General features: G+C 38.2%; 1 protein-coding gene and 1 pseudogene across 2 annotated transcripts; one reads left to right on the forward strand and one right to left on the reverse strand.

Moving 5' to 3' along the window:
* Positions 1 to 375: 375 nt before the first annotated feature.
* LOC104586809 (transcription elongation factor 1 homolog) lies at positions 376 to 8,880 on the reverse strand. 2 transcript variants are annotated; one of them, XM_010244159.3, is made up of 5 exons: positions 8,754 to 8,880; positions 8,241 to 8,384; positions 7,788 to 7,858; positions 904 to 925; positions 376 to 783 (listed from the first exon to the last, which is right to left on the reverse strand). In XM_010244159.3, the coding sequence occupies exons 2-5, from the start codon at positions 8,351 to 8,353 to the stop codon at positions 723 to 725; spliced, it is 267 nt and encodes an 88-aa protein (XP_010242461.1). In that variant the 5' UTR covers positions 8,354 to 8,384; positions 8,754 to 8,880; the 3' UTR covers positions 376 to 722. The 2 variants fall into 2 exon arrangements, with proteins under 2 accessions (XP_010242461.1, XP_019051463.1); XM_019195918.2 differs by lacking the exon at positions 8,754 to 8,880 and having other exon boundaries at positions 8,241 to 8,622.
* A 509-nt stretch (positions 8,881 to 9,389) lies between these two features.
* LOC104586839 (protein PROTON GRADIENT REGULATION 5, chloroplastic pseudogene) lies at positions 9,390 to 10,102 on the forward strand (annotated as a pseudogene).
* The last annotated feature ends 211 nt before the right edge of the window (positions 10,103 to 10,313 follow it).

Raw genomic sequence — 10,313 nt, forward strand, 5'->3', positions numbered from 1 at the left:
CCTACCAAGTCGAAGGTGCAAGAGGACCCGATTGAATGAACTGGAGATGAGGGTCCATTTGCACTGTTGAGATTAGAATGATGGGCTAGACTGACTACGAGTAGCTCCCGAGGACGGGGATGGTGAATGGGGCCTCGGGAGGGAAAGGAGAACTAGGGGAGAACTGGAGTCTTGGTATTGAGGACTGCAGAAGAGATTGTAGTACCCGGAAAGACAAGCTGAAGGTCAATTCTCCCTTGTCTATAGTAGTTCTGTGGCTGTCAGGCTTGAGCCCTTCTGAAATCTCTGTTCACTTGATGGTCTCCCTTTTTTAATTTTAGCTAATTCTTTTACTAGAACTGAATAGTGAATTGTTACATAAAGCTGCTAGCAACATTGAGCCAATTATATTCATATATTCATATGATAGCATTCGAGTATGATCTTAAAGGAAAAGGTTATTACACGAAGTACCTGATGCTGATGTATACTTGGTGCCATACAGAAACTAGTACCTAGAAAGTTCTACAAAAGTGAATTTACATAGTTCACTTTAACACCCACTTGAAACTAGTACTCATATTAGTTGTCTACGTCCTATGTATATATTAGAATTACAACACTTAATCAAAGAGCAACTTATCTAGTCACTTTAAGAAACATGCTCGAAAGACCATCAAAATCATTTTTCAGCTCTTCCCTTGGACAGTGAAAGTCAGATTTCTAAACATCTAGCCAGCCTCCTATGCAGCATCATCTTCAAGATTGTTGACCCGCTCACATTCATCAATCCATTCACTGTATCTGCAGTTGTAATTCCTTAACATAAGCAATGTACAAGATACATTTTATAAGAAAACCAAAAAAAAAAAAAAAAAAAAACATTGGGAATCTTGGAAAGAAATAGAGCAGATTGCAACTTACATGTCTATGGGTTCAGATAGAGCTGCAAACATAAAAGTAAAAATATCAGTTCAGAATGGTCCATAACATTATTGGAATTACATATTTAGAAAGAAGCATAAATAATTGCACGAAGTCTGCTCCTCCAGAGTACATCTAACAGTGATCTCTTCGGAAATCTTTTTTTACCCATTTATTTTTTTCCCATTCTGATATAATAGGGACAGTTAATATATTAGAAGTTGCTAAATTAAATATTTTTATACATTTTGTCTTAAAATAATACTTTTGAAGGCAACTAAGATAATTATATTCTTGTATGTTTTCAAAAAATACTATCCAAACAAAAAACTGTTGATTTCTGTATATATTCTGCTATTTTAATCCATTGGCTCATCTTTTTATCTCCCATGCACTAAACAGGGTGGAGTAACTGAATAACCCATCGGCGCCGAGGTCTCACTGGCCTAACACCCCAATCAAATTTACCTAATATAGAAGATGGGCTTGCAAAAGAAGGGGCCGATGGAAATCAGATGACATATTGGGGATCAGTTCCCATGAGTGGAATTCTGCAAACTTGTAAAAGGAAGCTATTGAATTGGCAGTTAATTAGGGGTGCTTGGCACTTGTTGTAGGTTTTGTACACAATAAAATTTTTACTTGTTATTGATCAAAATATGTTCAGCCTTGAAACATGAAACAATTAAATCCTTTGAAATTACATACATTTCTAAATGTTTAGTTAATTTTAGTTTGTCAAATAAATTTCTCTAGAGCAAATTGATTTTACTCGAGGGCAGCCGCAAAAATGGTATAGCTAAAAGTGACTAATTATTATTCTAATTTGACTATTATTTAGGACTTGATAGTTTGTTAATTTACAGTTATCGCAAACACTACATTTACAATGCAGGTGATCTTCAAAAATCATCTTTGGCAATATTTTATTACAATGGAAGTAATAACCTGCTTTTACATTATCTGGATTGTGAACCGCATCTACATACAAGGTATTAAATTTGATGGATAGAAAATTGTTCAAATAATAGCTTAAGTAGTAAGTTTTCTATAAATCACTACGGCATCTTTGATATGATTAAATGACATTCTAATCCTCTCAAAATGTTTAATTCTCTCAACAATCGACAACAGCAATTTTTGCTAAGATCTTTGGGCTTAAATAACTCCACTAATGTGAGCTTATCTTATATTGCCAATTCCAAGCACGGAGGGTTGTGTCAGGTTGCAAATCAACCGAAATCAGATCTGGAATAGTGTAACAAGAGAGAGAGGAGAAAGAGAAAGAAAAAAAGAGAAAACAGATTTCAAAAGGTCAAAGTGGGCCTGGCAGTATCAAGTCTCTTGTTTTATCACATAATTAAACACAAAAAAGACACTTTGTCCCTGCACCACTAATTAAACATGAAGGCACTATACGAGTGACCAATCCTACTAGAACCAACGTTTTAAAAATAGACCCAGAGGCCGAACTGTTTTTGCCATAAGTCCCGGGTCACCAGTTCGACCGGGTTGAACGGTTCATATCTAATAATATATATATATATATATATATATATATTAGATATGTTATATATTATTTTATATTTAATTTATGTTTTTCAATTCAGTTTTTAATTTTTTATAAAAACTATTAAAAATAGCAATTTGAGGCCAAAAAAGGAGTTTTTTTCACGAAAATAGCAGGGCAAGGTGCCTATGGCAACTTGGGACGCATAGATCTCGAAAAGTTACCCAAAATCAAAAAACAAAATCACCCAAATCGGACATCAAGGTACAAAATTATGGCCTCTGAAAGTTTGCATGTATTAAGTGTGCAACCCGTGACCCGATGACCGAGTCGAATGGGTCAACAGTCAAACCAATCGGATCAAACGGTTCTTGACCAAGTCAACAGTTTTTTACCGTCTGACAGGTCTTGACTGAACCGGACCCAGAATTCTGACTGACAGTTCGAACGGTTTGATCGGCCGGGTCAACGGTGGGTTGAAAACATTTACTAGAACTAAGAAAAATAAAGTAGATACTAGATACAAACAATACTCAATAACTCCTACAGTGCTCAACCAAAGACCCTAAAATGATCAAACTCTACAGCTGGATCTTATAGGAATAAATCATTATCTATGCCCTGTAAATTATCCATCAAACAACAATATAATATGACATGATGAAACTTCAGATTCTGTTCCCCCCTACCATTTTCTTGCATCTCTATTACATATCAAATATGGGTTCATGATAAAAATAATTCATAAAATCATAGCAATTAATTTTATTTTGAGGTTTGACAAAGTGAGATAACTAAATTGGATAAACAAATAATGCAAACACTAGGAAGAAATTACACATAGCTTGGTAGGAACAGAAGGATTTGACCCAAGAGGCCAAGAAGTATTATCTAACCTGATATCTGATCACAGGCTGATTATTCTTTGTGAGCTTTTGGTAGAGCCTAGAAGCCCTACTTTCGTGTTTGAAACATGTGAGTGGACTGTTATCTCTCAGCCTAGAGATATCTTTGCATTGTGGCCAAGGATTGATGGTGGTAAAAATGCAAAAATTTTCTGGGGTAGTATACCTTTTACATTGTGTTGAGGTATTTGGAAGGAAAGGAACAAACATATTTTTGATTCCCATGTCCTTGTCCATGTAACACTGCTTTGAATTTGAGATTGCCACTATGGCCATCTGTAGAGGCTGCTTGACAAGGCATTCATAATGTTGAAGGAGCTGTTTGTAAGTGATGTGGGTAAATTTTCAGATCACTTAAATCTGCAGGAAACGTGTTTAGTTGGTCAATTTGTTAATGCACAGATCCAGACGAGGAAGAGACTTCAAAGTAGGTGTGTTTGGGATGGCGAAGGAAAGACAAAGTTCAGGTTAGAAAAAGTCAATGCTGGGTTTTTCTTTTTTCCTTTTCATATTAAGTTGCAAAGAGGAAGCAGATGAGGTGATCTGATGGGAGTTCAACCAAGTAAGTTCACCTGAGATTAGATTGGGTAGATGGAATCCTCTTGTTGGAGCCATATGAAATGTCAGAGTAGGAGCAGTCTTCTTGTCTAGATCAATGTGTTTGGGATTTCTCTCCATGTATGGTGGTGTATACAAACATTTTGATTTTTGCATACTAGGAGGTGCATGTGGAAGATTTAGGAAAATAAACTCTCATACTAGAGACTGGAAAAACTTAGTTGTGGCAAGAATGCTGGTAGAAATAGAGGCCGATAAAAAAATTGTTGGTGGAAGTAGAGGAAATACATTTGGTCCCACCATTATCGGCAATGAATTTTGCTGGAGAGTGGTTTGATTTAAGATTAGTAGTGAGAAGTAAGTGTTCCACTCAAGTGGATAGATAATGATTCGTCATTGATGGTTACTGCTGGGCATGGAAAGGGGTGGGAGATTGAAGATGAAAGCATTTCTAGAAATTTGAGTAATTTGAGTGTTGAGGTCGGAGACACGTGGGAGAAACCCTAATGTGGGTAAGTTGAAGAGTCATAGGTCGAAGAAGCAAAGTTTTTTGGTTTGACCTGAGCCGATTCTAGAACTGTGTGGGGGCCAGATCAGCTGAGTCATACTAGGCCACTACTTGCTTCCCTTAAAATTGATGGGGATATAAGTTCTAGCAAGGAAGTCCGCAGGCCTGAAAAAGAGAAAGGTTCTGAAACCATGGAAGCAAGTGAGAAGGGAGAAAAGTCAACTGAGTTTGGATGGTCTTCTGGAGAAGTGGTGATTGGAGCAAATGGCAGTTCCAGTTTGTCTGCCAGTGAAGTAGAGATCAACAAGACATTATGGTTTGGGGGAGAAGAAATCCTAATCATTCAATCTAGTGTATGGGTGCCAATGAAGTAGAGATCGATTCCCACATTTCATTTCTCTCTTTGTAACATTTATTTCTCTCTGTAGGAATTTGGGCCATACACATTAGTTAATACCCAAATAAGGCCATTCTCTACATTCTTGAATTTGATAAAAACAAAGAATCTTCCTATCAGTTCCTCCATAGGTTCCACTACCTCATCTTTCCAAACTGTCACAATTCTGCCTGACCCCTCAAGACAGAGTCGAAGACCAACTTACACCCCTGGATGTCCAAAATGGAACAAGCACTTAATTTACAGGATATATTAAAAAGAAAGAAGGTATCTTGTGGCATTAGGTTAACTTGGGTAAGAGAGTGATGATTGAAGTAGGAGGTATTAATGGGGAACCTCTTCATCAAGTGTCGGTGCATTGGGTTGTCAATTTGGATATTTTCTTTCTACATATCTTGGGATTCCAATTGGTGCAAAAGCTTCAGCTTTATCCTCTTGGCAAAAGATGATTGAAAGGATGGAAAGAAGATTGCAAGGTGTTCCACTACCTAGAGGCGTGAGGCGTAGTTCAGAATGCAAGAGGCGTAAGCCTCTCGAACACAAAGAAGCGTACGCCTCCTTAAGAGGAGGGGGTTAGGAGGAGGATGAAGAGGAAGGGGGGATATCATTTTTTCTTTATTTTTAATAATAATCTTTTATATTAAGAAGAATAAAGATGCATAACATTAGTTGAAAGGGGGGATCTTGTCGAAGCGGAGGCGAGCAAGACCCCCTAACTCAAAAAAAAAATTGGGCTGCATCTAAAAGGGGCAAGGGGGCAAACCACTTTTTTTCCCCTTATCTTTTCTTCTCTTCCCTTTCCTTTTCTTTTCTTCCTATTCTCTTTTTTTCTTCTCTTTCTTTTTCTTTCCCTTCCCTTTCTTTTCTTTTCCTTTCCTTTCATTTCCTTTTTTCTTTTTTTCTTTTTTTCTTTTTTTTATGTCTTTTTATATAAGATGTGCATGAAGCATATGCCTCTAGCACACCTCATGAAAAAAGCACATGAAGTGTACACCTCTTGCACTTGAGGCATACGCCACAAAGGTGTCAATGCCTCTGGCATACGCCTTAGGGCGTTTTGAGAGCACCTCACCTGGAGACGCGCCTCCAGCCGTATGCCTCCCACGTCTTTTAAAACACTGATATGTACCTACCATTAAGGATAGACTGATAGAGAATCACTCATCAAGAGTGCTTTGGGAAGTTTTCTGATGTACTTTAATCAATTATGAAGGCTACAAATATAATAGCAGAAAATGGAAAAACCAAAGAGATTTATTGTAGGATAGTGGGGGAAATGGAAAGAATATGCATTTGGTAAGACAAACCAAGGTTTACGGACCCTTAAGAAAAAGGAGGGCTGGACTTTAGAAAAATCGGGGACTTGAGCATGGAGCTGTTGGGTAAATGGTTGTGGACTTTGGAAAGACAAGGAAACATTATGGAGAAAAGTTGTGGTAAATAATTAAGGGTTGGCTAATTTTGATTGGTACACAGGGGAGGTATCTTCTGTTAGACATACCTTGTTAGACATAATATGCTTTTGGTTGGAGAAGGGAAGATATGTTACACTGTCTACAGTTGTATAGGTCAAGTCCTAAAGGTGCAAGTGTCAGTCAATATTTTGAGAAAAGAGAACAGATTATATGGTGCCTAGTTTTCAGAAATCTCTATCCAACAGGAATTGGAGGAATACTCTAATCTTCTCAATAGATTGGAAGCAGTGAAGATGAACACAAATGCTTCAGACTCAAGATGGTGTCAAGAATGCAGAGATGAACAATTTACTGTCAAATCTTTTTATGCAGCCATAACCACAAATCAGATTGAGGACTCCAATTTTAGTAGAGTATGGAGTGATCTGATCCCACCTAGGGTGGAGGGTTTTTCTTGATAAGTTGTGCTTGACAGTATCCTAACAACAGAGGATGTGAAACCAAGAGGTTTTCAACTTCCTAATATCCACTTTATATGTAAGAAGCATGAGGAAAATGTGAGACACCATTTCATACATTGTTTGTTGTCAGATTTCATTTTGGGAATTTATTTCTTTGATTTGTTTAATAGTCAGAAATCTTGGAAATAGCCTCCATTGCAACCTGAGTGTGACCAGGGTTCATATATTGGAAAAAGCCTCTCTGTGTATCTGCAGGGCTAAGGCTGCATTCATCTGTCCCTCCCCAGACCCCACTTGGCAGGAGCCTCATGCACTGGGCTGCCCTTTTATTTGTTTTGTTTGATAGCCAAAAGTTATGCCAAAATGAGCATTTGGAATTTTTTTAAGGTGGCCAAAGATGTAAGGTGGGAGGAAAAAAAAACCTAAAATTTTTGTGGAGTCTTATACCAATTGCAGTTTGTTGGGAAATTACAAAGAAAGCAACACACATATTTGACAACAGATTCAGGATGAGAAGATAATTACCAATATATGTATTGGAGATTGTGAAATAGGCCCTTTCGCATTCTAAATTCAAGGACATTAGTATATAGGACCTTGGGGAATGTGTGGTGAATAGGGTTGATCATTTGGGGTATTTGATGTAACCTTTATTTTGAACCTGCATTGTTTTCTGATGGTGAAAACTCTTCACTCTTGTAATCTGCATCTTTTTCTTTTAATAAAAATTTTTCTTTTACTACAAAGAAAAACACACATAGCTAAATGGAGAAGATAGTAACCCAAACAGAAGGTGCCTAGGCAGTGCACTGATTAGACACTTTATGCATTTGAATTGGCAATATCTTTCTAATCAACAGAACTTCAAGCAATATCCATTTGAATTGACAATATCAGTCTAATCATTTTTTATCAGTAATGCTATCAGTCTAATCAGTTGAATAGCTTTATATAAGAGTCGAAGTAGATGACTATTCTATCTCAACCATCATAAAGACAACTGATCCAATGCACATAGAAATTTGGTAATAGATATTCATCAAGGATGCATATCATTCAAAATGTCAAAGACTACCAGACACTAAGATAATAATAACTACCTATGAAAAGAAACAAGATTGAATGCATACCAGTGATTGTTGTGCTGAAAGTCTCTTGGCAAATTCTGCATGTGGCTTCACCAATCGAATTCTTCATATCCCTGAAATGAGATCAGATATGCCTTTTTCTCTTTTATATCACAACAAAGACTCAACATTTGAATACATGTTAAGCATATATGTAATCCAACTGCATCAAACTATAAGTTCAAAACGGTAAAGGGAGAAATGGCATCTCATAAGGATCATTACTGTCAATTAATCCTACTCTCCATACTATACAAGTCTGTGCATGAATTCTGAATTCTGGACTGGATCACATCCAAGATATAGCTTGCCCACTAATTGATCACGCCCAACCTATGAGTTGGTAGACCTTGTACAGTCTATATGGTATGAAGAGAAGCCCTCAAGCAAACCCATAAAGTTACGAGCTAAGCATGTATCTTACTAAGGGTCAATGTTTACAGAAAGGGGACTTACAGTCGACACTCAACACTGCTTCCATGGTTACAGAAAGGACAGCTGAAGACGGTATCAAGTTTGTCCATCCGCTTCTTGGGTGGTGGCTTCGCTCTTGACTTCCTTTTCCCCATTGTTCAGTTCAACTACTTTACTTCAACACAACTGATTCAAGAATTCACATAATAAACTCACCTATATGGCATTAAAATATAAAACACGTTGCATAGAAATGCCAAAACAGATGAGAAATTCTTGTAATGATTAAACTCTTCTAATCGCAGAACATGTCTCTAGGAACTAATTTAGCCAATTTTCTCACACTCCAGAAATCTCCTAATAGATTAATATCGTTTCTCGGAATCAGAACCAAACGAAACAACATATAATTTATTCGATTGATCAATGAAACATGACAAACCAATCGCCAAAAACAAATGCCAAGGAAAAGCCACTTGACAATATGCTCTATTAATCTGAACAAGTGCAAGAAGATAGAAAGAAGAGGAAAAGAGGAGAGATGAAAAATAGCACCTTATTGTTCTACTTTTGTCAGCGAATTTTTTTTCCTTCTTCGCTTTCGGGCAAGCCCTAATAAAATTTACCCTTCAGAAATCCACGGTCGAGTCAACCGTTGCCAAATCTATGGTGACGTGGCAAATAAAAAACAGATGTTCTCTTATGATCTGTTTGATTGCTGAGAAAGGAATGAGAAAAGGAAATATTTTCGAATTATTCTTTTTATCTTGTATTTATTTACTGATAAACAGTGTTTTGGGATGAAAAACAAAAGAGACTTAGGATCCCAAAATTAAATGAACGGGATCGCACCAAAACAGTACAACCCCGATGAGAAAAGAAAAAACTAAGAAAATTTATCGAGCAATTACTGGAGGAGCTCCGAAAACCAACATTACCACCCTCCGTTCTCTTGTCCTCCCAATTAGTGAGCAGCTTCTCTTCTTTGCAACTCTTTCGATCATTTCTGTATACATGCCGGAGGAAGGGCAGCGAAGAAGCTGTTTGTGAGCAAAATCCTTTGCCTGTTGAGTTCGCATGCATCAGCGCCCCACAGGCGCCCCAAACAATCGAAGCTCGCCACCTGTCCTCTTGCACGAATACCACCCCTAACCCGTGCGGAGCTAACGGGACTCGCCCAGAAGTCGGAATCCTCCCGCCCTCAGCTCGATTCCTGTAATCCTGATATCCTGTGTGAAAGCCCGTCTCCGGCACTGACGACCGCTCTGACAGTCTCACTGTCCCGAGGTATTTCCCGTCTCTCTTACCTCTTTGAGACTTTGATGGGTGAAGAATATAGCATTCTGGCTAAGTCAGTTCCAACAGGGATTCGAGTTGCTAAGCCGATACGGCGATACGGTCGGTTGCAACCCATGATGAAGAACGTCAATGAAGGGAAGGGTATATTTGCGCCCATCGTGGTCGCCACCCGAAATATCATCAGAAAGAAGCGATTCAATCAGCTCAGAGGCAAAGCCATCGCCCTTCACTCACAGGTTCCGTTTCTTTTTCTGTTCCTTCATTTTTTTCAGTATTGATTTTTCTTATTTTGAGGTATTCTGCGTCTTTCAGACCAGGTAAATCTGTTTAGTTCATTAATTTGTTCCATTTTTTTCACTGGCCCGAGTTTTGTTCTAAAAAAAGTGAGAGATCTTCTGACTTAAAATTAAAGCAATCTTATTCAGGTGATCACAGAATTCTGTAAATCGATAGGATCAGATCCGAAACAAAGACAAGGGCTGATTCGATTGGCAAAGAAGAATGGAGAATGGCTTGGGAAAATACAGAAAAGAATCTTTAACCATGCTGGTGGTCGCCGGAGATGGCCGGTGGTGGGTAACCTCCCCTTCTCTGTTTTCTACTGAAAAAAAAAAATTAATATAAAAAATAATACCTACTCATAATGAATGCGAGAGAGATGATATGAGAGAGACGGAAAGTACCTTGGGACGGTGAGACTGCCGAAGCTATCGTCGGTGCCAGAGACTGCGTTGTTCCCAACAGGGGTTCTCACACGGGCATCGAGTTGAGGAGTTCAAATCTGCGCCTCACCCGCCCCTTCACACGCTGTTCGCT

This window comes from Nelumbo nucifera, chromosome 1 (assembly GCF_055504915.1).
Source record: "Nelumbo nucifera cultivar China Antique chromosome 1, China Antique-T2T, whole genome shotgun sequence".
NCBI lineage: Eukaryota > Viridiplantae > Streptophyta > Magnoliopsida > Proteales > Nelumbonaceae > Nelumbo > Nelumbo nucifera.

What these genes read in the sequence shown, in the direction of transcription:
- LOC104586809 (XM_010244159.3), bottom strand. Translation starts at nt 8,353, where the DNA reads ATGGGGAAAAGGAAGTCAAGAGCGAAGCCACCACCCAAGAAGCGGATG. An exon ending in AGCAGTGTTGAGTGTCGACT is followed by an intron (nt 7,859 to 8,240) that starts GTAAGTCCCCTT and finishes ATCTCATTTCAG; the next exon opens with GGATATGAAGAATTCGATTG. An exon ending in CTATCTGAACCCATAGACAT is followed by an intron (nt 784 to 903) that starts GTAAGTTGCAAT and finishes TTACAACTGCAG; the next exon opens with ATACAGTGAATGGATTGATG.